Here is a 27,588-nt window from a genome sequence, read left to right as displayed (position 1 = left end):
TCTCTCTCTCTCTCTCTCTCTCTCTCTCTCTCTCTCTCTCTCTCTCTCTCTCTCTCTCTCTCTCTCTCTCTCTCTCTCTGTGTGTGTGTGTGTGTCTCCCTCTCTCTCCCTCCCTCCCTCTCTCTTTCTTTCTTTTCTTGATCATCTTCTCATAACGAGACGATAAAGTATCCTTCCTCTTATCGCAATCATGTATCCAAGTGAGATATCATGATATAACGGAAAATCGTCAGCCTGGAAAGATAGAAAGGGTAGAGTTTTCATTTCTCTCCTAAGGAAGGTAGCTTCGAATCAGCGAACAGTTCAAAAATTGCGTTTATTTATTTATTTTTCTTTTCTTTTCTCTTCTTTTCTCTTTTTCCTCTTTTGTTTTCTTTTCTTCTTCTTTACTTCTTTTCTTCTTCTTTTCCTTTTGCATCAGAAACTTACTAGTGACAATAATGTTGCTCTATACACTTGAGTCCCCTCGCATATGCATAATGCGGTGACGGTCCTTCGTAATGGTGACAATAGCCGTTAGAATACTACAAAAAAATAAACATCATTCAGTCAAATTCTTGCTCTATAGGTAGGTAGAAATCATGTATAAGGTAGGTGTTTATAAGGTACCTTTGAGTTTGGTGTTGTGCAATAATGGCAAAATTCTTCACAGCCATCTTGATTTTCTATCGGCAAGGCGACCCAGGCTTTATCACAACTCCCGGCAATCGGGAACAAGAAGAATATAAGTGCTATATTCAACAGGAGCTTCGTGATGTTCGTAGGGAGTGTTCGTGGCATGGTTGCTGGACTCGTCTAGTAGCTGTAATAGGGTCGGCGAAGAAGCCTTTAGGGATTGGAGGATGTTGTGGCCCCTCTTGCTATCTATAATTGCTGCATACTGGGTTTTGTGCCCTACAGTACCGCGGAAATGAGTTTCGTACTTATTATTGCAGAGCTGGAACTCCAACACCGGTCAGGGTTCGGAAAAAGCTCACTGCCTCCTAGCTAGTTGTAGGAGGTAGTCAGAACTCTATGCGGGCGGTCCCGTTATAGACCAGCGTTGTTGAACTTCATGTTTACGCTCTCGTGAGTCTCGTTCAGTAAAAAACTCGATGGTGTATTCGTCGCAAGGTTGCAAAGTGACTCCAGGATCAGTTTCGGCTCCGCTCGCAGAGCAACAATGAAGGTTTTGCTCGTTGCACACAGTTTACTGTTAATCTCCTGACAGGCATCGTGTCACCTAGGCAGGCTTGAGCCTTGTAAAAGCCCGAAAAAGCTCGAGCCTTGAGAAACGTTGTATCATGCTTCATCGGGAGCGTGCATCAGTCCTAGTCAAACGTGTACTCGTGTAGTCAAGGGTGTGACGGTGTCAGGGGCCGGGGTAGACGGCTTCAAGGCGCGGACCAATTCTTCGAGAGAGGTCTTTTGCCTTCATTCGCGAATTTGCAAATAAGCATTTTCACTCGCAGTAATCCACATGTAGAAAATGTTTCTGTTTCAGGCCCCCTCTGTGTCGAAAGAGTGGGATCTATTGGAAGAATTGGACGGGAATCCATTGATGCCAGCTGTATGCTATAGCAGTGGCTGTTGGCGAACTGAAGTGGAGGCCAATTGGACATGTCGGCGGCAATATTCGCGCCAGTCCGGTGTGAGGGCTTCAGAGACGACTGGATGGTAATCTCAGCTGTCTTCCCCCTTCGCCTCGATGCCTTTGGCTCTTGTCACCTCGTCTGATGATCGCTCCTTCAAGAATCACACCCACAAACTTCTGATTTGCTGATCCGCATAAATGCCATTCGTACTTCACACCATCCTCACCTCCTTCTCCGCCCTTCCACTTTCTTGAATCAACCCAAATACTCCCTCGACGCCCAATCTCTCCACCACGCCCTTCTTCAAGCTCAAATGCTTCTCAATAGCCTCGCCACTCCTTCCCTGCTCTCTTAACGTCAAGATCTGCCTGATGGTATATACATCCAAAAACTCTCGCTTATTCTCCCTCCCCCGTCGTCCAGTCTCTGCAATCTCTGCATCGGCCCTACTAGCCAGATCCGCTCGAGCAGAAAGCACGAGAACAGCGGGATTGAGTCTCGGATCGGGTTGTCGTGTTGTTGATGAGGACGAATGGCTCTGATTGAAGGCTGATGTCGGCGAAAGCGTAGGATTGGGTTGAACAGGACCTAGATTGCGGAGGGATTGCGCAAAGTCTGGATCGGAGGCATCGAGGTTTATGGCGGCGTCTCTTTCGCCGCTGGCGCTGGGGGCTGGTCGCACTGTTGGGCCTGGTTGTTGTGGTGCGAATGAGGGTGGTGGAGGAGGAGCGGGAGTGTTGGTTGTTGCTGACGCCAGTGGTGAACGAGCTGGGTATTTCCGGGCAGCGGAACCAGCTGTTTTGGCTGCTTTAGAAGATGCGGAGCCCATACCGAGAGATTCTTGGTCTATTTTCAATGGGCAATGCAGTGGTAGGTACATGAAAGACCGTGATCGAGTGTCAATCACGAAAGTTGCACGAGAGTTTTGATGATGAGGTCATCAACACCATTGAAGCACCTGCACTTTCTTTCGTACGCAAATTCAAATGTGCAAGAGCAGCGAGAATATATCAGCCTCAGGCGTCGTCGCGTACCTAGCGATCACAACCATAATTTACTTCTTGAGATCCCGCACAAAATATACTGATCAATCGACCGAGAGGTTTGCGCGTCGTTGTGCCTCTGATATATCGTGTCCAGCCTTCACATGCCCGCCCAAGCACTCCCATCCATTGAGTGAAGAAAGTCTCGGCCGAAACTCGCCTTGAGACTTCCACACCTTCCCATATCACTCTTCAACTCCATCTCGTCCTTCAGTCACTCCCATCACCTCAGCATGTGATGCCTCTCATATCCAGCCTGCTCCGGCAGGCTCCCCGGCACCCCCTCTCCCTCCGACTACATGTACCTCCGCCGCACCTCAGCGCCGTCCTCGGAAGACATATCCGACCCGCCAGCTCCGCAGCTCTCGCAATCCGCAACCAAAAATCCAGCCCTCTCTATCCCGCCACAATCAACATCTACCGCAGCGGCACACCCGCCACGCTCAGTGTCGGTCTCACTCGCATGTTCACGCTCGTCATCTTCCTCGTCGGCACGACCATCTACGCTCCCGGGTTTTACTTTTCGCCCGAACACAGCAACTGGTGGATCCCAACCTGCATCGCCGTTTCCGCGACGCCTGCAATTGCAGTCTCACTACTGACGGGACCGATGATTCATGGGATTCGCGTGACGTTGCCGGATCACGTGCGGCGAGGAGGGAAAGATGGGTTGAGGAGGTGGAGTGCGGAGAGGAGGGGGAAAGAGAATTTACCGATTGAATTGCAGTTTATGAGATGGGCGCCGTGGCCAAAGACGAGGAATTTGGAATTTGGGGAGCTGAGGAGATTACGGCCGAGTTTGAAGGCCGGGATTGCGAATTTGCAACATGTCCCTCGGGAGGAAGTGGGAAATGATCCGATGGCGGCGAAGAGGGAGGATCATCGGTTGTTGGCGGGATTTATGAAGAGGTGGACGTCGAGGTTTTATGTGAAAAGGGATCAGGCGATTGACCGCGCTGCGGTACCCGGAGTATGGGAGAATCTGTGGTATCAGATTCCGTTTGAGGAGGAGGGTGAGGGTTATGGTGGGAGGAAGGAAAAGAGTAGTGATGAAGGTGCTGCAGCGGGAAAAGGTCGCGCAGCACCGCTGAGGCCTCTTGTGCCACCTATGAAATCCATTGCGAGGCCTTGACAGGAGTGTCTCTTGAGGGGAGATTGACAGGAGTGTCTCTTGAGGGGAGACTGACAGGAATCGAGCGTGACTTTCTTGTAGCCTGCCTCATACGAGACAATTAATGTAACCTGTAGAAAACCGGAACCAACCAATCGAAGCAACTTTGAGACGAGAGAGAGAGCGAGCGAATTGCACTCATGAGCCCAAGGCCCTCCATTTTTCTCGGACACACAATGATGATTACCTACCTACCTCCATGAATGTCCCGTGCAAAGGTCAGGTCAGGTAAGGTACTTTCCCTTTCCCTTTCTTAATATGAATAATAAGCTCTATAGACGACGGGATTTCTTTCTGAGGTACCTACCTACCTACCTAGGGAGATAAGATGAGGGTGAATAAGGTAAGTAGGTAGGTATTACAGTTAGGTATAGGTAGATTCTATACCTACATTACCTTACATTACCTTACATACCTGTATCTATAGTTAAGGTACCCAAGGGTAGATTTTGTACGTGTGAAATCAAATTGTACCCTTTAGGTACCTTACCTTACCTTACCTCGTATCCTTAAGGTAAGGTAGAGTTCAATTGTGCTCGAGCTTTACTTATATACTTGCTGCTCAAGGGTCTTTTTTTTTCTTAGAGTACTAAGGTAGTACTGTATAGTATCTATCTGAATAGTTCTATACCTTACCTTACCTTACATCTCCAGAGTAGATTTGTACGTGAATTCAAATTGTATCCCTCGAAGCTTTGAAGTTTGAGGGACTTTTTTTATTTTTATTTTTCTAGAAAGCAAGGTTCTTCTACATACTGTACATATATACTTTGTACCTACCTAGGGACCTGCTACCTCTAGGAGGGTACTTATACCGAGTCTAGCCGTTCCGTTCCGCTATGCTTAGCTAGCTTAGACTTAAAAATCGAGCGGAAAAAAACGATTGGACACCTTGTTCTTCTGCTAGCTGGATGTACAGTACAGTATAAAAAGGAAAAAGGTACGTTTACCTTAGGTACCTAGACATGTAGGAGGTAGGTAGGTAGGTAAGGCAAGCCTAGTAAGGCAGCAATACCTAGACTAGGATGTGAGAGATTTTTGCTTCTCGTACTGTTTTGAGGGATATAATTCCGGGTTTCCTTTCGTGTGTGGCAAATGTGAGGTACTGCCCGTTAAGAGGTAAGGTAGGTAAGAAAGATAGCAGGACGATGTGTAAGTGGAGGAGAGCAGTCGAGTACACAAGGCGATAGGTTGTAGCTCCGAGATCAGGTAGTGTATCCTAGAAGACCCAACAAGAGTCGGCAGGGAGAAGCATGCAAAGAAGATGTATAATGGAATGTTCCAATCGCCGGGTGCATGTGTGTGTGTGTGTGTTACGTACGTACATGGGGTTTTGTTTGGGTAAGAGAGAGAGAGGGAGGAAAAAAAGTTCTAAGCTCGGTTAGGATATCCCGATGTAGAAGAGAGGCTTGGGGCCGGTTGCCGATGTACCGAGGGATCTCTCTTACATACAGCCGGAACGTCCAGGATGCATTGTATTATTAACAAGTGTGCTGTAGGAGATATGTACACTCGACCATGGAACGGTGGTCGGGCCAGGTCAGGTAGAGAGAGCGAGAGAGAGAGAGCGAGAGCGATATATTGGACAACAGGTGCAATTGATTGGAGGTTGCGGGCCGACTACTTCCTATCTATTAGTGATGGCATTTCGTTTTATTGTAGGAGGTGTAGGAGAATAGGTGCAGGAGTGGTACCTGGTCTATGAGAGATTTATGTACCTACGTACTTACTGGGTCTGTATGTATGTGATAGGGCTGTGAGGCGTATAGCAGGGCAGGCCAAGAGATGCTTGTTGGTGCAGGGCTGGAGAGCTTCTTTGCTCTTCGTCTTCTTCTTCTTCTTCTTCTTCTTGTGCTTCCACTGGATGCGATGCACATGGGAGAGAAATCAAGCAGGACAAGCACAAGCAAGACTCACAAGAGATGCTTTACAAGCGCCACGGCCTTGGTCGGCTTTACTTTTTTTTAACCTCCCACCTCTGCCAACACTTCGGGGCTCCCATGGACATGGATGATGATGATGATGGCGGTGATGACGTCGTTTCTGGTTGATGTCAGGATGGGAGGATGGAAAATAGAAGCTAAAGCACTCCACCCTGTCACCTGTTGTCCTAAACCACTCTCCCTTCTCACGCATTGGAGGGGAGGAGACAGTATGTACCTCCTAGGAGGTAATGAATGGAAGCTTTTCCTTGCCCGCACTGCAACTCCTGCAATGGCCTCTGCTGCTGCTGCTGCTGCTGCTGCTGCTGCTTATCTTTGCCCTCGTTGGCGCTCCGACAGAATGACCGACGTGACGTTGATTCGCTCTACCTCCTACTACTGTCTTCCTATCAACCCGGTGCCACTCCTTCCGTACCTACTTACCTACAGTACCTTATGTACCTACAGTGAGGTAGTAAGGTAGTACCGGGCCAGTGGCAGTGGCAGTGGCAGAGAGGAGACTACCACCTTACCACCTTACCACCTCCACCCTACCAGGTCCCTCCCAATCCCCTCGACATCTACCCGACCTCACCGGACCGGTCCTGTCCTGTCCTGTCCTGTCTGGACTCTGGAGTCTCGCGTGCACGGTGGTTTCCGCGCACATGCCACTTACATGTACTCCCGGTCGAATATGACACACTCCCACTGCTAGTTGATGCTGCTGGTCCACTGCTGGCCCACCGCTACTCAAAACCCACTCCATCGCCCGACTCGACAAGCTTGTTCCTTCTCACTATTCTCACTACGACTGTCAACACTGAACTCTTCCACCTCCCACTGACCACCGACCACCCACCATTTCCCCTCCTCTCCATCTCGCTGTCGGCTCATATCGCGCTTGTATTGGACCATGTCTGCTGGCGTGACTGAGTATGGCGCCGTCCGCAGCAATGGGGGCTATCGCGGGGAGAAGCCATTGAGCGACGAGGCAAGCGGGAGCAGCATGGCAAAGGATGCTGAGAAGATTGACCCCGAGAACCAACTGGGCGCCGTCGTGACCCTCGCGGAAGGCGAAGACAAGTTCAAACGACTCAGCTGGCAACGACTCACCATCTGTCTGATTGTGGAAGCCATCGCCCTCGGCTCCCTCTCTGTCCCTTCAGCTTTCGCCACTCTGGGTATGGTTCCGGGTGTCATCATGTGTGTTGGTCTCGGTCTCATCGCCATCTACACCTCCTATGTCGTCGGACAGGTCAAGCTGAAGTACCCTCACGTCAACGATTATGCCGAAGCTGTCCGGTTGATCTGGGGACGCTTCGGCTACTGGCTGACCGCTGTCATGTTTGTGCTCTTCCTGGTGCTGCTGGTCGGCTCGCACGCCCTGACGGGTACCATTGCATTCATCCGCATTGTCAACGAACCCACCATTTGCGCACTGGTCTGGTCCATTATTTCCGCCATTATCCTGTTCGTCGTGGCCTTGCCTCCCACCTTCCATGATGTCGCCATTCTCGGCTACATTGACTTTGTCTCCATCATTGCTGCCATCCTCATCACCATCATCGCCACTGGTGTCGAAGCACACCAGGCTCCCGGAGGCCTCTCCGCCGTGGACTGGCAGCTCTGGCCAGAAGAGGGTACCACCTTCTATGCTGCCTTCCTGTCCACTACCAACATTATTTTCGCATACTCCTTTGCCGTCTGCCAATTCAGTTTCATGTCGGAGATGCACACTCCCAAGGACTTCGTCAAATCCATCTGGGCTCTGGGACTGATTGAAATCTTCATCTACACCCTGACTGGCGCTCTCATCTACGCATTCGTCGGCTCGGCGGTCAAGTCTCCCGCTCTGCTCTCGGCCGGATTCACCGTCTCCCGCGTCGCATTCGGCATCGCGCTCCCCGTCATCTTCATTTCCGGAAGTATCAACGGCACCGTCGTGGGCCGATACATTATGGACCTGGCGTTCAAGAACCAGCTCGACATCAAGTACATGAGAAACAAGAAGGCGTGGTGGATCTGGATTGCTCTCATCGCCGTCATTACCATTATTGGCTGGATCATTGCCGAGGCCATTCCCTTCTTCAACGCCTTGCTCGGTCTCATCTCCTCGCTCTTCATCTCCGGCTTCACCTTTTACTTTCCCGCTCTGTTCTGGTTCCAGCTCATCAAAGAGGGCAAATGGCATCGGGGCTGGAAGAACATTACTCTCAGCATCATCAATGCGCTGGTCCTTGTCATTGGAGGCATCGTGCTTGTTGCAGGAACATATGCCAGTGTGCAAGACATTATCAACCAGTACAATTCTGGTAATGTGAGAGGAAGTTTCACATGTGACTCTTCATCGTACTCGTAGACCACTTGAGGTTCGGCTCGAGAGAATCCGACGGAACAGAAAGAAAAAAAAAAAGGCATGGCGATGGCGCTGTGATGGTCGGGTGCTCATTGGGAAAAGAGGCATTTCACGTTCTTGGACATAGTTGAGAGGAAGAAAAAGTTGCACTGTACATAACGAAATGACTATGAATGATACATCAACACTGATGCGCATCAGCATGCTCCCGTACATGCAGCCTGTATGACTTGCTACAGGCCACAGAGGTAGGATACCCTTGATACATGTCTTTGCCTCTTCTCCAGCATCTGCCATAGAGCCATAGAGGAAGGAAGCACAATAGGTACTTAGCTATATAGCAACAATAATCACACTGAAAAAAAAAGAAAAAAGAAAAAAAAAGAAAAAAAAAAAAAAAGAAACAGCGCCCGAAAACATAGCTCCTAGACATACACCACTCAGAAGAATTCCGGCGCCGGCCACTACACACTCCCATCATGGACCGAGTAGGAGTACCTACTGACCGACCGACCGACGATGGGCACATCACATGCAACCAGACAACTAGAAAACAAGAAATTCCAGCAAAGGAAAAAATGGGAGGTAAGGTATAGGAGGTAGGAGGTAGGACGTAGGAGGTAGGAGGAAGTAGGAGGTAGGAGGTAGGAGGTATGAGGTACCTACCTAGTACAGTACGACTTTTTTTTCTGGCACGCGAGTCTCTACAGACTACAGTATGAATATTTATTAAGGTACATGTAGTACTCTCCTCCACTTGTATCTATAGTCCAGTTACGCATTAACGAGGAAGGAGAATCGCGTTGCTAGCACTTATTACTCCCGCTATAGTAGGTAGGTAAGGTACTTTTATTACAATATATAGCGGGCGAATTTAGGGGCATTGATAAATGGCGGGCCCAGAAATTCTAAATGGCGGGCAATCTAGCGCCAAGCCTCAGAAGGTCACGTGTCAACGACACTCCAATATTCTACGACACCTCAATATTTGCCTCCTCCAACATATAGTATGTACTACATACACATACACACACTCTCTCTCTCTGTCTATATACGAACCTCTCTATCTTAATATAGAGACACCCGATGTGACGCGCGCGCGCTATACTAACAGACGCCGAGCTCGACGAATCTATTAACAGACTCCTCGACGAGAGCGGTACAGCCGCAGAGGCAGAGAATTTATCGACTAACCCAGTAGCGACTGATCTACCGGACGCAGAACCGAGCCAATTACAGGCCAGAGAAAGAGATGGACTTGGCGGAGGTAATAATAGCGAAGAGGGCGCCAATCGCTCCGAAATCGCGAAATCCGTGGGATTTGAGTTGTGTATGTATATGTGTGTAGGGGGACACGTGACGCTCTGAGGCTTGGCGCCAGATTGCCCGCCATTTAGAATTTCTGGGCCCGCCATTTATAACTCCCCGAATTTAGGAGTTGTTTTTTTTTTTTTTTTTTTTTTTTTTTTTTTTTTTTTTTTTTTTTTTTCTTTTTTTCACTTTGTTTGTATTTTAGTCCTGAATTGAATTGGATTTGGAGGAGAGGGATGTGTGGTTTGAAGAGATAGAGATTAGGGTAGGGTAGGTTATTGTTTGGGGATTTCGTATATGTTGTATAAGGAAAGGGAAAGCGGTGAGATGAGGATGGGGAAGAGGAAGAGGATGAGGATGAGGATGAAGGTAGGTTATGCCGAAGATGTTGTAGAGGAGTTGGCATGGAGATGGGATTGAGATGGGATTGAGGAGGGTGGTTGTGAGAGTACCTTATTGATTGTTTTTATAGAGATGCCAAATATTAACTTCTGATCCAAGTCCTTGTATTTGATAAGAGAAGAAAAAGTTGCCTTTTACGAATCCTTTATTGATTTTGCTACCTTTATTCTTCTGCCGGTATGATGAAAAAGACTCTAAATTCGATTTTACAAGAGAAGTCTACAGAATTGTTACTAAACTCTTTTTTTTCAGATTCGCTCATCGAGGAGGAGGAGGAGGAGGAGGAGGTTCAGAATGGCAGAATTGTTGTTGGGGCTCAAATATGACATGATTTGGCTGAAAGTTTTGTCCCGGCGACAAAAGAAAGGGTAGGTAGATTTCTTCAGGGTTGATCGGATGGATGGATGGAGTTTTTTGAACAAATCCTTCGGGTATTAGATTTGGTTCAGGGGGAGGAATTTATGCGATTGTGTGAGACTTATAGCGGTTTTTTTTGGAGGGGTTTTTTTGGATGAGGGGATTTTTGTGGGGAGGAGAGAAATAAGAGGAAGAGGAAGAGGAAGGAGGGAGGGTGTTGATGAGAAGGGAGAGGGAGAGGGAGAGGGAGAGGGTGATGAAACGGTGTTTTTTTGTTTGTGGGGATGAGAAAAGGGAAAAGGGAAAGTTACCTAACAAAGGAGCGTGTTGGAAGGATTCAAAAGTGCGATCAAGGAGGGTTTTGTCTAAGAGACATGTTTTGAAGTTATGTGGTTCAGGTTTCGGGAAATTCTGAGGACGGTGAATGGGAAGAAGATGGAGATGGTGGTGAAGGAGATGATTTCTTCTGAAGAGGAAGAGGAAGGGGAAGGGGAAGGGGAAGGGAGAAGAAGGAAGGTGAGTGAGGCGGTGGTGAATCCCAAGGCGGTGGAGTAAGAGAAGAGTAAATTATAACGATTTCCATTTCTTTCTTTCATTACTCGATTATATTTATACATCAAAAATACAAAGTCATAATCACCACCCCCCAGTCCCATTCCCCTCCCTCTCCCTCCACTCCCTCCTCTCCCTTCCCCTCTCCAAAGCCCCCTCCAAAGCCCCCCTCAACCACTCCGTCAACACAACCCACTTCACCCTCATCCCCGCCACCTCCCTTGGCCAAAAAACCTCCCTCCACAACCCCCTTTTACTTTTCAAAAACTTCTCTTCCAACCCCCTTCTCTCCTCCCAAACTTTTTCAAACTTCTCTCTTCCCTCTCGCCCCCGCGCAAAACACACTCCATACATGTCACACAGAGCTTTTTCTTCGACAACACAATCTCGAGCTTTGCGTTGCAGGAACACCCACGGCCAGAGTCTTTCCCAGATGCGCCCTGTCGTGCTGTCCGGGAGGGAGGTGGCGCCGAACCAGGAAATGTAGTGTGAGTATTCCGGGAGGGAACGCCGGTGGATTGCGTGGCGGGTTACGGCGAATTGGGAACAGCAGGGTGAGGCGAGGATTTTGGGGATGCGGAGGGATTGTGTTTTGTTGTTGTTGTTGTTGTTGTTGTGCGGGCCAGGAACAATACCATCGTTACTGCTGCTGCTATTTCCAAAAAGATCCCTCATAGCAGCAGCCATATGCTCTTGTTCGGGTTTAATAATATCATGCCAAGTCTCATTTCTCGCCTCAATCCAATCGGGACATCCAAATTTCCAACTGGTTCGTAAATTAAAATATTCGCGTTGTCCGTCGCCTGGAAAACCAAAAGAGGAAGAGGAAGGAGAAGAAGGAGAAAAAATCTTGGAAAGATCCAAATGCGTCAAAGCAAATGGGAGAGAATGTAATAAAGTCGAATCAATGTGCCAAGGATCCGGGGAAGCATGAGTAAAAATGGTAATATCGGAGAGAGAATGATAGTAATCGTGAAGATACGTCAGATAAATGAGTGCTTCGCGGCCTTTGTAAGGGATTGCGGGATGATAGGGTGCCGTGGAGGAGTCGCTGATGTAGCGAATTACACGGAGGTTGGGGATGGAGAGATGCGTGGTCCAGGAAATGTTGTCTTTGGAAGTCGTGGCGACGACGAGGGTTACGGAGGGGAGATTTTCGGTGGGATAGGGATAGGTGGTTAGGTCGAAGAAGGAGAGGTCGGATGGGAGAGGGAGGGAGTTGTAGTGGGTTTTTATGGCGGGGCGGATGCGGAAGAGGAGGAAGTAGAGGAAGAGGAGGAGGAGGAGGAGGAGGAGGAGGATAGGGCGTGTGGTTCGGGTGCGGATGCGCGCAAGGCCAGGCCAGTGGAGTTGTTTCTTCCGTTCTGTGTAGAGGTGGTATAGGTCATGTAGCTTGGCTTTTTCCATGTCGTGCTGTCTTCTCGGCTGGAGGCGCGGAAGCTGGGATTGGTGAATGGGGGACTGGATTCCTGTATACCGCTTCGCATCGCCTTCTTGTGTAGCCGCCGCTCAATGGTGGGCCGGATTGCGAAGAGCACCGCCGATGTCTGGATTGTGCTCTCTGGAGTGCAATGGCAGTAGCTAATAAATCATCTTCACTGTTAGCCTCTGCCGTCTCGTCTTTTGCGTCGTCGTCTTCAGCGCGCGAAGGACGTGAGATGTGAAAAAGGCCCACGTCGCCAATCCTGGCCACCTGGTGTATTTTCAACTACATGGACCCTGTTGATGTTAAGCTCTCCATGGATCAGCTTGCTATCCTTAGGCTGATCTTGATCTGACAGGCTTCACAAAAGTCTCCTTTGGAAAAAGACATGATTGATGACCTGCGTCTGCCTCGCTGGCAGTGGTATACACTCGACTGAGGAGGATGATGGCGACGATAAACTCGTATCACAATCACCCTAGTCCCTACCTGCGCCTGACGAGGTACCTGAAGTATATAACGGTGCATACACGACATGTAGCACTAGTATAGCACCCGGTTTATACTTCTTCTTGGCATTGTCACTAGAGCCTAGTCCAGCCCGCCCGAGACGGCGCAATTCTGGGGAAATAGTAGTCTGATCTCCTTGTGCTATCAGCTCCAGTGCAGCAGTTTTAATGCCACGGGATGATGCCCCTAGTGTGCTGATGGGCGACTCATCTACGGCGTCGTCATGGTCGCTGTCCGAAGGGAGACAGGGATGGTGGCACTCGGCCAAGGCTGTAAGAAGATATGCGCCGAGAAGTGTTGGCCGATTTGGGGAAAAAAGTAAAGTGAAGTGAGGTATCGGCAGGGCGCCAAGGTTACAGTAGTGGAGAGTCGGAGAGCAGAGTTTCTTTTGTGAGACCACCACGTACGTAGGTTGGCGTTATCGCGACGTGTGAGAGGGTGGTGATGAGCAGAGAAAAAAGATTGGCAAGGCGTGGAAAAGAAAGGGTAGCTGTGCCGGCGGATATGTCCAGAGTGCATCCATCCAGGAACAGGGACAGCCAATAGAATAGACACGTCCATCATGTCCGGAGATTCACTTGCAGATGTACTACCTAATCCATAATGGACTTGCTGACTGCATGATTATTGTGGACTCGACGACTCGTCCATGTATGTTGAGAGACAGAGGGAGACTGGGAGAGGGAGAGGGAGAGAGAGTAATGGGAGGCGGTTTTGGTGGGGGTTCCACAAACACACGGGCGGGCCCTCCTGTATCAGTCTGTCCGGTCAGGTATAGAGGAAAGGAGAGGTACATGTATCTTGGATCCATCCTCCTTTATTATATCTTCTCCTTTGCCTGTTTCTGACATCCTCCCTTCACTGTCCACTACTACCACCACCCCTTTCTCCCCGTCCTCTGTCTCGGAGTTGCACCGCTAAAACTCCACATTGCGTGTTACGCAGCTCCCCCCGCCAACACTTACTACGACCGCCTAGTCAGCTGAAAAAGTTGCTACCCCCACCACTTCTTCTTCAACCAAAACACCACCACCACCACACATTCTAGCAAAAGAGCTAGCCACCGACCACACACACTCTCCCCCTCGCACCGACAGCATCATGGGAGACTCTCTCGTGCACCAGGAGTATGGCCGCACGCGTGTGCAATGGCTCGCGTCCCTCAACACCGAATACCACCCGCCAAAGCAGTTCAGACGCACCTCCATCATCTGCACCATTGGTATGACTCCGAAGAGAGAAATAGAGATGAGACACATCACAGAAATGGGATGAATGTCACTAACGCGAGCCATCGCATTGCAGGCCCCAAGACCAACTCGCCCGAGAAGATCAACATGCTCCGCACTGCTGGTCTGCAGGTCGTTCGCATGAACTTCTCTCACGGCAGCTACGAGTACCACCAGTCCGTCATTGACAATGCCCGCAAGGCCGAGGCCACCCAAGAAGGCCGCCCTGTCGCCATCGCCCTCGACACCAAGGGTCCCGAGATCCGCACGGGAAACACTCCAAACGACGAGGACATTCCCATTTCCGCAGGCTCCGAGATCAACATCACCACAGACGACAAGTATGCCACCGCTTCCGACAACAAGAACATGTACGTCGACTACAAGAACATCACCAAGGTCATTGAAAAGGGCCGCACCATCTACGTCGACGACGGTGTGCTCGCTTTCGAGGTGCTGGAGGTGGTGGACGACAAGACACTGAAGTGCAAGGCGATCAACAACGGCAAGATCAGCAGCAAGAAGGGTGTCAACCTGCCCAAGACAGACGTTGATCTCCCCGCTCTGAGCGAAAAGGACAAGGCCGATTTGAAATTTGGTGTCAAGAACAACGTGGACATGGTCTTTGCCTCGTTTATTCGTCGCGCAGAGGACATTACCGCTATCCGTGAGGTGCTCGGTGAGGAGGGCAAGGACATCCAGATCATCGCCAAGATTGAGAACCAACAGGGAGTCAACAACTTTGACGAGATCCTCAAGGTCACCGACGGTGTCATGGTGGCTCGTGGTGATTTGGGTATCGAGATCCCTCCCGCCCAGGTTTTCATTGCACAGAAGATGATGATCACCAAGTGCAACATTGCGGGTAAGCCCTCCATTTGCGCCACTCAAATGCTGGAGAGCATGACCTACAACCCACGCCCCACCCGTGCCGAGGTCAGCGATGTGGGCAATGCTGTTCTGGATGGCGCCGACTGTGTCATGTTGTCTGGCGAGACTGCCAAGGGCAACTACCCACGCGAGGCTGTGACCATGATGCACGAGACATGTTTGTTGGCTGAGATTGCCATCCCGTACTTGAACTCGTACGATGAGTTGAAGAAGCTTGCACCACGACCTGTGCCAACCACCGAGAACTGCGCCATGGCTGCCGTGTCTGCTTCTCTCGAGCAGAACGCTGGAGCCATTCTCGTCCTGACCACCTCGTGAGTACCATGTTCCTCTTCCTCTCTCCCACACCATCCCCTCCTCTCGTGCTAACACATCCTCAGGGGTAATACCGCCCGCCTCATCTCCAAATACCGTCCAGTCTGCCCCATCATCATGGTCACACGCAACGCTCGCGCCTCTCGCTACTCCCACTTGTATCGTGGTGTCTACCCCTTCCACTACGATCAGGAGAAGCCCGACTTCAAGACCACGCCATGGCAAGAGGATGTTGACAAGCGTCTCAAGTGGGGCATTAGCAATGCCATCAAGTTGGGTGTTCTCAACAAGGGCGACGCGGTCATTTGTGTACAGGGCTGGAGAGGTGGAATGGGCCACACCAACACGCTGCGTGTGGTTCCAGCCGAAGAGGATCTCGGTCTCGATCAGAATGCTTAGGGTGGGTAAGTCCTCATGCCTTGGGTTGGTGGGAAGATGGTGAAGCTAATGGTTCCGCTGTAGAAGCCGAGGCTGACACTTCTCTGAAGTCGCGATCCCCCCCAGCCAGCACTCCACTGGCTTCGATTCGAAGCAAGATGCAAGGTTTTCCTTTCTCACCAGAGCCGCAGGTGGTGTCTGCTACTGCACCAGCAGCCTAGGCGGGCTCATGACGAGCGCATAAGGACTGATAGAGTTTACGAAGCAAAGCTCCACGTGGACTATACGACGATAGACGATACGCATACGCACAGGCATGAAGGGAGTCTATGAAGTGTATGAAGTCAAGCTGCCTGCTACTCCTTACGCGTCGCTTCTGCGTGGGAGATTGCGAGGAGATATGATACCAATGCTGTTTCCATGATTCGTTCTCACGTCTTTTTCACGTCTCCTTGTCTTCAAATGATGATCTGTGGGCCTGCCAACACAAAGAGTGTTTACTCTTTGACGAGCTGAAGGGTCGCGTATCTCAAATACACTAGATACCTCAAGAGAGGATGCGTCGCAGTAGCACACGGGCTCCTGCTAATGAAACGTTTCCCTTTACAGATTCCAACCTCGAATGGCTGGGCTATATCTACCTACCTTATTCTCCTATATCTAGTTTAATCCTATTCAAGTCCAGCCGAGTCACGTCGAGTCACGTCGAGTCTGAAGGCAGTCAAGTCGAGTCAAGTCGAATCGAGTCGAGTCCTAAGTCGAGTGAAGTTATTGATTATACCTACCTTATACTAAAAAGATTTTGAATTTTTTTTTCGGACCCGACTTTTTTAAGAGCTGACCAAAGAAAATATAAGAAAATAGGTGTATTATTTGGTTAATCAATACCTGTAAGTAGATTTATATTCCTACCTCCTCCTCCTCGTCCTCCTCCTCGTCGTCGTCCTCGTCGTTATCTATATAAGGTAGGTATTCTGTTCTTCTTCTTCTTCTCCGCCTCCTCTATTCCGCTAGACTACGAGACTTTCTCAATCCTACGAGATTCGTCGTACGCGATGCTAGCAAGAGTACAGAATGATGATTTAGTCTCTTTAGTAGGAGGGGAGAGGAGAGGAGAGGTAGGCAATTAATGTCGGGATGAAATTCGAAGCGTTTGATGAATTGGAATATTTTTATTTTCATTTTTAATTTTTTTTCCATTTTCCATTTTTCTTCTTTTTCATTTTCATTGAGCCGGTCGGTCCAGAGACTTCGAGTTCGATTGGAAGAATGTACGAGATAGAACTGTAACAACCACAATCTCGCGGGTCACAAATCCAATAATGATATTTGTGTGGGTGATGATGTTGAAAATACCTAGTGATGGACTGGGGATTATGAGGATGTAGTAGAATGAGATGAAATGAAGATGGAGCTTCCATCGCATAAGCAGCAATCATGCCTACCTAGGTACACTTACTTCGGTCCCCTCGAGGATCTCGCGCACATATATAGCGTGATCATTGGCTTGATTATAGGTATCCACTCGTCGACTTCAGAGGTCACAAATCTACAAAATACCTAATAGTGAATCATGAAAATCGCAGAATTATTCACCACACCTACAGTTTTTCCCTTTCGGATCTACTAGACGTCATTGTGAAAAAGAACATTGAAGATTGCACGAAAGCGCCGGTTGCCGTAGCAATTGAGCGTGAGAAGCAGAGAGCAGTCGCAAACGCACAGAAAGATTTCCATTGTGAAGGATAAGGTCCTTGTCACTTTCACTGTGCTCTTCATACATGTCAAAATCCGAATACGGGACGTCCGACCTGCGAGAAAAGAAAATATTCAGTCAGTATTGGCGAGTCAGACAAGAATAGGTCCCAACGTACAGTGCAATCACCTAGCTGCATCGATGGTAAAGTTCTCAGCTAACATACCTGGGATCACCTTGGAAGACCCTATTCAAGCAAGAGACGGTCAGCTCAGAGTTCCATGTTATCATCAGCCTCCAGAGCATCCATTTTTGGCTTCAATCTACAAATAGTCTAAGCAGTGATTCAGTCGAGCAGTGGCAGAAGCCTCACGAGGAACAGGAATGGGGGGTAACTTACAAATGACCCTCGTAGTAGTCAAGCAGCTTCTGCGGACATCTTTGCCGTAGTACAGGCATCTTGTGCTGCGTCTTCTTGCCGTTATGCCATTCCAGCAGCCCTTCGAGTGATTGGGCGCCCTTCTTCTTGCTGATGGTGCCCTCAGCGTCGACGTCGTCGGCTTCAATGATGGCAGTGACGCCTTTGACTTGATCCTCCCAAGAGCCGAGAGGCGGTTCCCATGCTTCGCCATTGGCATCCGATTTCCGGCCACGTCCCTTCTTGCTTGAAGCGGGTGCTGGTGAATCTGCGAAGGCAGAAGAGGCAGCTCGCTTTCCCCGATTACCCTTGCCAGCCTTCTTGCCCTTGACAGGAGGCTCGGGTGTGCCACCAATGTTGCGATGATAGGCCTCCAGCAGGTCTTGGGCACCGGAACTGCGAGAAAGATCAGCACCGTTGTATCAGGACGCGTGTACCAAGTGTCTCGCGTACAGATTCTCGATGGGTTCCCAGGTCCTGTCAGCTTCGTCTTCGTAGCCAGCCCATTTGATCAAGTATTTCGTCACACCCCCTTCGAACTTGTGGCTGATGATCTTCTCTACGACATATTCGTCCTCGTCGCCCTCGCTCTCCTCTGATTCCTCGCTCTGTGCTGCTTTTGCCTTGGCCGGTATCTCATCAGGCGTATCGACGTCAGAGCCATCGGATTCGACCAGAGCTGAACGAATAAATGCTGTTAGCGGGCCGAATTGCTCTCAGGTGACGAGTTCGAACTGACCAGGCATGGTGGCACGTTCGTCTGGTGGAGGTCAGGCGCGTCTGCCAGGAAGTTCCTACTGTCGCCTTTCGCGTCGCTCTTCGCGTCGCAGAATGTTCTAGTCGCCGCAACGCGCTCAAAGAAAATATGGGGGCGGCAGCGCAGTAATGTGTGTCAGGAGGTAGTGAGAGAGAGTGCGCGCGTGAGGTGAATGTGAAAGCAAAGCGCAGCTCTGTCCAACCTTTCATTTCCTAGTCGCGCCTACCTACCCTGCTGAGCTCTCGGGTGCTTCCGAGCGAGCGGGTTTCGACGCGACCCTCTCCACGAAAAGTTCGAGCAACAGGCCAACAGACACATACCGCCCATCACTCTCTTGCGCCGCCTCGACATACTTCTCGCATCACCATCCTTTCGACAAACACCGATCTGAGACGACTGGCAGCGTGGAAAAGTAGTCTGGAGGTGTTTTCAGAAGTGGGAATCTCGCCGTAACGGCATAAGAAGGCGGAGAACACGGTGCAAGAAGCACAGCTGCAATAGAGAATATGGCAGGCCAAGGCATGAGTGAGTACGGTGGCGATTAGTGAGAACAGATGTGAGGCAGGAGCTAATGCGAGACAATAGACCTCGATCTGAGCAACGGTATGTGAGGAGAAACAGACTGGAGCAATGTATGTTTGGAGTAGCTGACAATGAAGAATAGCTCAAATCACACAGGACGAGAATGGACGACCATTCATCATCGTCCGTGACCAGGGCCGTAAGAAGCGCACGCACGGAAACGAGGCCGTCAAAAACCACATTCTCGCCGCTCGCACTGTCTCCTCTATCGTCAAGACCTCGCTAGGTCCCCGAGGACTGGACAAGATCCTCATTTCACCCGATGGCGACATCACCGTCACCAACGATGGTGCAACCATTCTTGGCCAGATGGAGATCAAGGATCACATTGCCAAGTTGCTAGTCTCACTCTCACAATCCCAGGACGCCGAAATTGGAGATGGAACGACAGGTGTGGTGGTGCTGGCAGGCGCTCTGCTCGAGCAGGCTGCAGAACTTATCGACAAGGGAATCCACCCCATCAGAATAGCAGACGGCTATGACCAGGCTTGCGAGGTGGCAGTGGCAGAGCTGGACCGCATATCAGATGTCATGTCTTTCAGCAAGACCGACACCGACAACCTCTACAAGTGCGCCAGAACGTCACTGGGAAGCAAGATCGTTTCCAAGGCACATGGACAATTCGCTCAAATGGCTGTGGACGCCGTACTATCCGTTGCTGATCTGGAGAGAAAGGACGTGGACTTTGAGTTGATCAAGGTCGATGGCAAGGTGGGAGGCTCATTAGAGGACTCTGTGCTGGTCAAGGGTGTCATCGTGGACAAAGACTTCTCCCACCCACAAATGCCGTCAGAGGTACGAGACGCGAAGCTTGCCATTCTCACCTGCGCATTTGAACCACCCAAGCCGAAGACCAAGCACAAGCTGGATATCACGAGTGTTGCCGAGTTCAAGGAGCTGCAAAAGTACGAACAGGCCAAGTTTGCCGAGATGATTCAGCAGATCAAGGACACGGGCGCCAACGTGGTCATCTGCCAGTGGGGCTTCGACGACGAGGCCAACCACCTCCTTCTCACAAACGAGCTTCCGGCGGTAAGATGGGTCGGTGGTCCAGAGATTGAACTCATCGCCATTGCCACCAACGGGCGCATCGTACCACGATTCGAGGACCTGAGCGCGAAGAAACTGGGCCACGCAGGCATTGTCAGAGAAATGTCATTCGGCACCACGAGAGAAAAGATGCTGGTCATCGAGGAGTGCGCCAACTCACGCGCTGTCACCGCTTTCATCCGCGGTAGCAATAAGATGATCATCGACGAAGCCAAGCGTTCGCTCCATGATGCTCTTTGCGTGGTGCGCAACCTCGTCAAGGACAACCGGATTGTGTACGGCGGTGGTGCTGCTGAGATTGCGTGCTCTTTAGCAGTCGAGAAAGCAGCGCTAGACACTCCTGGTTTGGAACAGTACAGCATGCGCGCTTTTGCTGATGCTCTCGACGCTGTACCGATGGCACTTGCGGAGAACAGTGGTTTGAGCCCGATCGAGTCCTTGTCCGAACTCAAAGCACGACAAGGCAAGGGCGAGGGAAGAGGACGTCTTGGCGTGGACTGCATGCAAACAGGAACGAATGGTATGTTTACTACAGCTCACAATTGCGCGGTGAAGACATTGCTCACAATACTCGCAGACATGAAGGAACATTTCGTTATCGATCCTCTGATTTCCAAACGCCAACAACTCCTCCTTGCAACGCAATTGTGCCGCATGGTGCTCAAAGTCAACAATGTGATTGTTGCTGGATCTGATGAAAACGACTTCTAGATGGAATACCTGTCTCTTGATGGGTGGAACGGGAAGCACGCAGCGACGGCGTGAAGGTGTCGACGGCTGGAAGCGCGACGGGCTCCAGAGGTATGTACATCGTACAGTACGTGTGTACTACTGCCCATGCTTTTGCCATAGACGATCGAACATTTCCGACATCAGAAAAAGATGTTGGCCGACGTGCTGCTGCAGGTACCAGATAGCGTACCACACCAGATCGCGCAGGCGGAAGTTCGGCACCACACCGCAAAGCGCTTCGCACGAGGCGCCGGCGGCGTGCATATAGTGGCGGGATGCAGCAAGACCTCAACCTCTCTCGAACGAACGAATCAGTAATCGTATAGAGAACAGAGCAGCACCTTGACCTCTTCTTCCCTCTTCACTTTCTCTGCTGACCGACTAGACTTCTCATCTGCTAATCTCGCAACTCGTTTTCCCTCGTCATCACTCACTCTGTCTTGGCACAGCTTTGCAATCGCCGATCCCGCCGCTGCTCTGGCCTTTAACCGCCGACTTTTCACATTGCGCCGACCTGGGAACTCGTATACCTGCACACTCGGACTGCTGTATGGACGATACGTGGCAGAGACATGTCCGTTCAACTACTGCGGATACCGTAGACTCTACTGCGACCACATTGCTCCCTAGCGCATCGAGTAGTAAGGGTCACAGCTTTGATGAAGATGGGAAGCGATATGCGGATGTGGAACTCATAGCATGGGAGAAGGCCCAAGGGCTAGGAAAGAGAAAGAACCTCAACCAATATGCCGAGGAAGAAGAAAAAGAAGAAGGTGAAATAGACGGTGGTCACGAAAACGACACACTCGAGCACCAACCTCTCCTACAATCCCGCCCATCTCTCAATGCACTACGCGAACAACATCAAAAGGTCGCGCACACAGCCCAAACAGTCGGTGGAGAGGACGCAGCCGAGCCACCACCTCCCAACGACACCTCCAAACCTCAACCAGTATCCTGGAAAGACCTCCCCCAAAAAGGCCAATTAGCAATCCTCACCCTCGCCCGCCTCTCCGAACCTCTCACCCAAACCTCTCTCCAAAGCTACATGTTTTACCAACTCAAGTCTTTCCCCACCTCCACTGGCAGCCCTCCCAGCGATGCCCTCGTTGCCCGCCAAGCAGGTCTCCTCGCCGCCGCATTCACCTTTGCTCAGTTCCTCACCGCCATGCTCTGGGGACGTCTCGCCGATAGCGAATACATGGGGCGGAAAAGAGTCATCCTCGTTGGACTCTTGGGCACAGCGATAGGGAGTCTCGGGTTTGGATTCAGTCGGTCTTTTGAGGAGGCCATGTGTTGGAGAGCTGTGGGTGGGGTTCTGAACGGGAATGTTGGAGTTATGAGGACGATGATCAGTGAGATTGTAAAGGAGAAGAGGTTTCAGAGCAGAGCGTTTTTGTTGATGCCTATGACGTTCAACATTGGTGTTGTTGTGGGGCCGTTGTTGGGTGGGTTGTTGGCGGATCCCGCGGGAAGTTATCCCGGCTGGTTTGGACCGGGAGGGACCTGGGGAGGTATGAAAGGCGTGTGGTTGTTTATGGAGTTTCCGTATGCTTTGCCGAACTTGGTCAATGCGGGCTTCTTGGTCGGGAGTACGCTCGCTCTGGTGTTGGGATTGGAAGAGACCTTGGAAGGATTGAGAGGGAAGAGTGATTGGGGGTTGAAAATTGGCAAATCTTTGGGGAGAATGTTGTGGAGGCGGAGTACACCAAAGCAGGAATACGCGCCTCTTCAAGAGCAAGAGGACGGTGTCCTGAACGACCTCGAACTCGCCACCACTTCAACAACCAAACCTCTAAACTCCATCAGCACTCCCGTTCGAAAAAGAGCCAAGCTTCCCTTCCGCAGAATCTGGACCCCAAACGTCCTCTTCACCCTTCTTGCCCACGGCCTGTTAGCAATGCACGTCGGAACTTTCAGCAATCTCTGGTTTGTGTTCCTCTCTACCCCACGCTACAATCCAGAACCCTCGGAAGAAACTCTTCCCTTGCCCGAAAACTACAAACCCCATCCACCATTCACCTTCACAGGAGGCCTCGCCCTCCCTCCCCCGGCGATCGGCACCGCCCTCGCCATCCTCGGCATCATAGGCATCACCCTCCAACTCCTCATCTTCCCCCGAGTATCCTTCTGGTTAGGAACTATCCGGTCCTATCGACTCAGTCTCTTATTGTTTCCGCTCTCCTACTTCCTGGCACCTTACCTTGCCGTTATTCCCAGCAGCAACCATGCACCCGAACAACCCAGCAGCGGCATCTGGGTGTGGCTCTCTATCACCCTCATTCTCAGCATCCAAGTTTTGGCACGTACATTCGCGTTGCCATCGACGGCGATTTTGGTGAATAATGCTTCTCCGCATCCTTCGGTATTGGGGACTTTGCATGGGATTGCGCAGAGTGTGAGTAGTGCTACGAGGACGGTGGGACCGGTTGTGGCGGGTTATATTTATGGATGGGGGTTGAATTGGGGGGTGGTGGGACTGGCTTGGTGGGGAATGGCAGGAATGGCGATAGTTGGGGCGGCAGCGGGGAGGTGGGTACGGGATGGCGACGGGCATGAGATCTGGCTTGAAGGCGAGAGGGAAGGTGAACAGGAGAGTGGGAAAGGGTGAGCCGTCTTTTGACAAAGTTCACTTCCATTTCGAGTGTATTCTATACCGCCCGAGTCGCAAAAAAAAGGACGGCTTGATCAGAGGAGTCATGCATGCTACTGCCCTTGGGAGACTAGCCACGCACACCGACCAGCCTCAACACTTCGGGAGTCACCTCTGGCTCATGAAACGGTCGAGTACGATCCGCTGGGTCCAAGGAACCGTCTGGCCGTCTCGGCTTGGCATCATAATAGTCGACCTTATCTGCTGGAACGATATTCATGTTCTTGGAAACAATGTCAGTATGTGCAAGCCACGCATCTCGATCCAAGCACCACACACTCACCGGCCAGTGCGTCGTTCCCTTTCTCTGCTCGAAAATTTCCCTCTTCTTCTCCAACTCCTCCTCGGTCATAAAACTCCTCGGACAGTAACACACGTAGGTCGCAAACCGCGTCCGCTCCCCCTTGGGATTCGTGTTCCAATGTATCGTCCGACTATCCCACAGAATCAAATCTCCCGCTTTGGCGCATACTTTCACCTCCGGACACCCTGCTACCTCTCGATACCACGCGGCATCTTCGGGATTGAAGTTATATCCATTCTCGCCTTCACCCAAATCACATTCGGGCCGGAACTTTCCTCCATTGACCGCGTCGAAATGGCGTTGATGGAGTTTATGACTTCCCGCGAGCACGACGAGTCCTCCATCCGAGGGCCCGTTGTCGGCGAGGTTTGCGATGCCTTGATATAATTTGCACTCGGAAATCGTTCGAGGATCTTGATCGATATGTTCCCACGGCTTCGTCTCTTCCACATCTGTGCGTCCATGTTCGGGATGCACAGGTAGACTGATATTGAGTCCATCAAACGACGCGATGAGATCATCTGTTCCCCAGATCTGCGAAAATGTCTCGAGAATGCCTGGCTGGGTACGGATGTTCCAGACAAAGGCTTCGTGGTTGACGGAGTACCGGTTATACAGGCCTTTGGAGTGGTCGGATGGCAGATGCGACGCTTTCCAGGTGCTGCGGTCTGTACGGGAGAAGTTGTTGGTTGGGAACGATTCGAGCCATGACCAGGCGGATTCGACGAAGGAGGCGCAGACTGAGGGTGGGACTACGGAGGGGACTACGACGTAGCCATCTCTATCTAGGTCGATGAGAAACTGGGGTTTGGAGGGTGAGGAGGATGACATGGTCGTTGCTGTTGTTCTTCTTCACTTGTTCTCGCTTCTTGTGGCAGTATAGATAAAGGAGGCCGCTGGACTGGGAGTGCGTTGAAGACGATCGAGAAAGGTGAGATGGAACGACTCTTTCAACGAGGAGGTGAGTAGTCCCGAGACGTGAAGTTTATCTGTGGTTGGTGATCGGTATACCATTGTCACGAATTGCTTGGCCGTGGACAAGGGATAGCTCCAACAGGCAGGCGGGGTTGCGAGGTTGTGCGAGCTTGAGAAGCTTATACACTGATTATTGACTTGGGCTTCACTTGATCACACAATCAGCACGCAGACTAGGACTATTCCATAATATCAGGAATATTGTAGCTACACTACTTCGACGATATGGATCAATATGTCGATCAAAGATATCGCAAAAGAAATTGATAGGGGAAGTCTGTCTCGCTAGAACCGCCATCCATGTCTCGCGCGTTTCCCCTGCTGTACAACATCAATAATGCAGATTGCAGGAACCAACATGAGGAGAAGTACTGTAACCCTGTAAGGTTACCATGATTGCACCGACCGATAACACCACAGAGATGCGATACCTTATCAGCTGCATTTTACATACCGTCCGCTCAGGCATCTCTGCTCCTTTTCAACCGCAACGAACTCTTTCATCCTCAAATGGCAAAGGACAACGACACTTTGGAGGCCGTCGCCAGTATAGCCAGCTCGGGAACCCTTCACGAGAGTGGGAGTGCCCACCACAACAGCAAAGAGCCGTCGGCATCAATCGCCCAAATCCTCGAAGTCCAAGGCAACACCGCCTTCTTCCAAGCCACCACCGCAGCGCCTCTCAATCCATTATCCAAGACTTCCCTCCAACTCTACCTCATCCTCCTGACCGCATGTCTCAATGCCACCGCTTCGGGCTTCGATGGCTCCATCTTCAGCACCATCAACGCCATGGACCAATATAAAAAATACTTCCACAAAGAAGAAACCGGAGCTTCCACCGGAATCATTTTCGCCATCTACACCATCGGCAGCATGGTCGGAGCCATTTTCACCGGCGCCATCGTCGACATTGGCGGACGGCGAGCGGGCATGGGCGTGGGAGCGGTGATTCTCATGATTGGAGCAATTGTGGTGACGGCAGCGCAGACGCAAGCATATCTCCTCGGGGGGCGATTTGTGCTGGGATTTGGAATTGCCTTGGGAACATCGGCTGCTCCGACGTATGCGATTGAGTTGGCTCCGCCGCAGTGGAGGGCGAGAGTGACGGGGTATTATAATACGTTTTTTTATTCTGGATCGATTCTCGCGACGGGCGTGACGTATGCGACTGCGAAGAATAAGACTTCGGAGTTGGCGTGGAGGTTGCCGTTGGGGTTGCAATGTATTCCGTGAGTATGGTTGACCCGACCGGGTTTTTCATTATCATGTTTTTTTTTAGTTTGGCTGACTGACAAATTTATCTGCTAGACCCCTTTTCATACTCTTGGGATGTTTCCTAATCCCCGAATCTCCTCGCTGGCTCTGCTCTCATGGTCGAATCGACGAAGCCACCCAAATCCTCGCCAAATACCACGGAGCCGGCGACGTGAACCATCCCGTCGTACAACTCGAACTTCAAGAATTTCAAGAATCCATCTCGGTGCAAAAAGGGCGAGCCTGGTGGGACTGGCGCCAACTCGTTCACACGCATTCTGCTCGTTGGAGACTTCTCATGGTACTCCTGATGAGTTATGGCAGTCAATTGTCCGGCAATTCGGTTCTCACATACTATTTACCGAGCATGTACACCCAACTCGGAATCGTTTCTACTGATCGGAGACTGTTGCTCACTTTCGTCAATAGCATTGTGAGCTGTGCGGGAGCTCTCGCGGGTTCTGCGACTAATGATTGGATTGGTAGACGAACGAAATTATGGGTGGGATCGATTCTGCTCGCGGGAATCTTTTCTGCTGTTACGGGGTTTTCGTCTCAGTTTACGAGTAAAGCTGCTGCTGCTGGTGCTGGAGTGGCTCTCTCGAATGCTGGAGTGGCTATGGTGAGGATGATTCTTTTTCTTTTGTTTTGTTTTGTTTTTGTCCCTCACAGCACGCGAAACTCCTTCTCTACAAGTCCGCTAAGATGGAAAGAAAAAAGAAAAAAGAAAACATTGTTCACACCAAAAACTAATCACATACCTTCCTTCTTCTTCAATCTAGATCTTCCTCTTCGGCTGCGTCTACAGTTTCATCTACACACCCTTAACAGCGACCTACTGCGCCGAGAGTCTCGACAATCACACTCGAGCAACAGGCATGGGAATTGTACGTATGATCATCCCCTCCCACCCAACTAATCCCGATTGTTTTTTTTTTTCTTTTTTTAACACAGAACTCGATTATTAGCACATCATAATGAACAACACGGCAAATTTCTACAACACCTACGTCACGGCCATCGCACTCAAATCCATCGCGTGGAAATATTATTTGGTTTTTGTCGCGTTGAATCTTACTTATGGTACGTCGTGTGCATCCCTCACATATACATCCCAAACATCCCTCCCCCCCTTTTTGGCACAAACATTTTTATCGTTAATTGATTGTGTTTTTTTTGTTGATTTTTTTTTGTTGTAATAGGTATCATATGGTATTTCATCGGCGTAGAAACCAAAGGTCGTACATTGGAAGAATTAAAAGAAGTTTTTGAAGCTCCTTGGCCTCCTAAAGCGGCTTTGAAAAAGGAGAAGATGGTGAGGAAGGGGGATGGGAGGTTGGATCGGGTTGTTTGATTTGTGGAAAAGAAAGAGAGAAAAGAAAGGTGGGTGGATGATTTATGAAGCGTGTTTTGATTCAAGAGGGAGGGGAGTGGAAACGATGTGAATTGGTTTTTTTTTGGTAAAGATTGCTGGAGATGGAACAAAGATGGAAGTTGGAGATGAAGGTTGGAGATCGAATATACCTATAGCTAGCTGGATTTTTTCACTTTTCTGCGTATGGGTGTGGGTGTGGAGTTGTACGCACCAGATCAGTGAACTGAGAGTAGGTTGGATTCCTTTTCTTTGGGAATTGCTTGATCATGATGATCATCATTCTCGACCCCGATGTATTTTTGAAAGGGGGGCCAATTTTCTGTAGGTGAGCTGGATGAGGTAGACGTTTTTCTTC

The 27,588-nt window shown here is 50.4% G+C and overlaps 9 protein-coding genes across 9 annotated transcripts; 5 read left to right on the top strand and 4 right to left on the bottom strand.

Moving 5' to 3' along the window:
- Positions 1-775: 775 nt before the first annotated feature.
- SEPMUDRAFT_152623 (uncharacterized protein) lies at positions 776-2,454 on the bottom strand (the record flags this gene model as incomplete). The annotated part of the gene is made up of 1 exon (XM_016907475.1): positions 776-2,454. One exon carries the CDS (start codon positions 2,452-2,454, stop codon positions 1,786-1,788), a length of 669 nt encoding a protein of 222 aa, XP_016764517.1. The 3' UTR covers positions 776-1,785.
- A 394-nt stretch (positions 2,455-2,848) lies between these two features.
- SEPMUDRAFT_145656 (uncharacterized protein) lies at positions 2,849-3,904 on the top strand. Its single transcript, XM_016903183.1, has one exon. It carries the CDS (start codon positions 2,856-2,858, stop codon positions 3,747-3,749), a length of 894 nt encoding a protein of 297 aa, XP_016764516.1. The 5' UTR covers positions 2,849-2,855; the 3' UTR covers positions 3,750-3,904.
- Positions 3,905-5,933: 2,029 nt separating this feature from the next.
- On the top strand, positions 5,934-8,424 carry SEPMUDRAFT_145655 (N amino acid transport system protein). Its single transcript, XM_016903182.1, has one exon. It carries the CDS (start codon positions 6,624-6,626, stop codon positions 8,067-8,069), a length of 1,446 nt encoding a protein of 481 aa, XP_016764515.1. The 5' UTR covers positions 5,934-6,623; the 3' UTR covers positions 8,070-8,424.
- A 2,597-nt stretch (positions 8,425-11,021) lies between these two features.
- On the bottom strand, positions 11,022-11,828 carry SEPMUDRAFT_8736 (uncharacterized protein; the record flags this gene model as incomplete). The annotated part of the gene is made up of 1 exon (XM_016910442.1): positions 11,022-11,828. A coding segment is annotated over one exon (807 nt), but the record flags the coding sequence as incomplete, so codon positions are not given.
- A 1,671-nt stretch (positions 11,829-13,499) lies between these two features.
- On the top strand, positions 13,500-15,857 carry SEPMUDRAFT_145651 (pyruvate kinase). Its single transcript, XM_016903181.1, has 4 exons — positions 13,500-13,843; positions 13,927-15,055; positions 15,122-15,460; positions 15,519-15,857. The coding sequence occupies exons 1-3, from the start codon at positions 13,723-13,725 to the stop codon at positions 15,453-15,455; spliced, it is 1,584 nt and encodes a 527-aa protein (XP_016764513.1). The 5' UTR covers positions 13,500-13,722; the 3' UTR covers positions 15,456-15,460; positions 15,519-15,857.
- A 1,669-nt stretch (positions 15,858-17,526) lies between these two features.
- On the bottom strand, positions 17,527-18,078 carry SEPMUDRAFT_33429 (uncharacterized protein; the record flags this gene model as incomplete). Its single annotated transcript, XM_016908538.1, has 2 exons — positions 17,527-17,944; positions 18,002-18,078. Coding segments are annotated over 2 exons (495 nt in total), but the record flags the coding sequence as incomplete, so codon positions are not given.
- Positions 18,079-18,614: 536 nt separating this feature from the next.
- Positions 18,615-24,865, top strand: SEPMUDRAFT_121924 (uncharacterized protein). Its single transcript, XM_016901739.1, has 4 exons — positions 18,615-18,830; positions 18,891-18,908; positions 18,970-20,457; positions 20,515-24,865. The coding sequence occupies exons 1-4, from the start codon at positions 18,812-18,814 to the stop codon at positions 20,646-20,648; spliced, it is 1,659 nt and encodes a 552-aa protein (XP_016764510.1). The 5' UTR covers positions 18,615-18,811; the 3' UTR covers positions 20,649-24,865.
- On the bottom strand, positions 23,393-24,457 carry SEPMUDRAFT_112438 (uncharacterized protein; the record flags this gene model as incomplete). Its single annotated transcript, XM_016900980.1, has 2 exons — positions 23,393-23,545; positions 23,606-24,457. 2 exons carry the CDS (start codon positions 24,455-24,457, stop codon positions 23,393-23,395), a joined length of 1,005 nt encoding a protein of 334 aa, XP_016764511.1.
- A 292-nt stretch (positions 24,866-25,157) lies between the features above and the next one.
- SEPMUDRAFT_145642 (hexose transport-related protein) lies at positions 25,158-27,544 on the top strand. The gene is made up of 5 exons (XM_016903180.1): positions 25,158-25,833; positions 25,913-26,480; positions 26,641-26,745; positions 26,827-26,941; positions 27,061-27,544. Exons 1-5 carry the CDS (start codon positions 25,394-25,396, stop codon positions 27,210-27,212), a joined length of 1,380 nt encoding a protein of 459 aa, XP_016764509.1. The 5' UTR covers positions 25,158-25,393; the 3' UTR covers positions 27,213-27,544.
- Positions 27,545-27,588: the final 44 nt, after the last annotated feature.

Source organism: Sphaerulina musiva (assembly GCF_000320565.1).
Source record: "Sphaerulina musiva SO2202 unplaced genomic scaffold SEPMUscaffold_1, whole genome shotgun sequence".
In the NCBI taxonomy this organism is placed as follows: domain Eukaryota; kingdom Fungi; phylum Ascomycota; class Dothideomycetes; order Mycosphaerellales; family Mycosphaerellaceae; genus Sphaerulina; species Sphaerulina musiva.
Note: the sequence above shows the minus strand (reverse complement) of the source record. Positions and strands in the feature narration are given on the sequence as shown.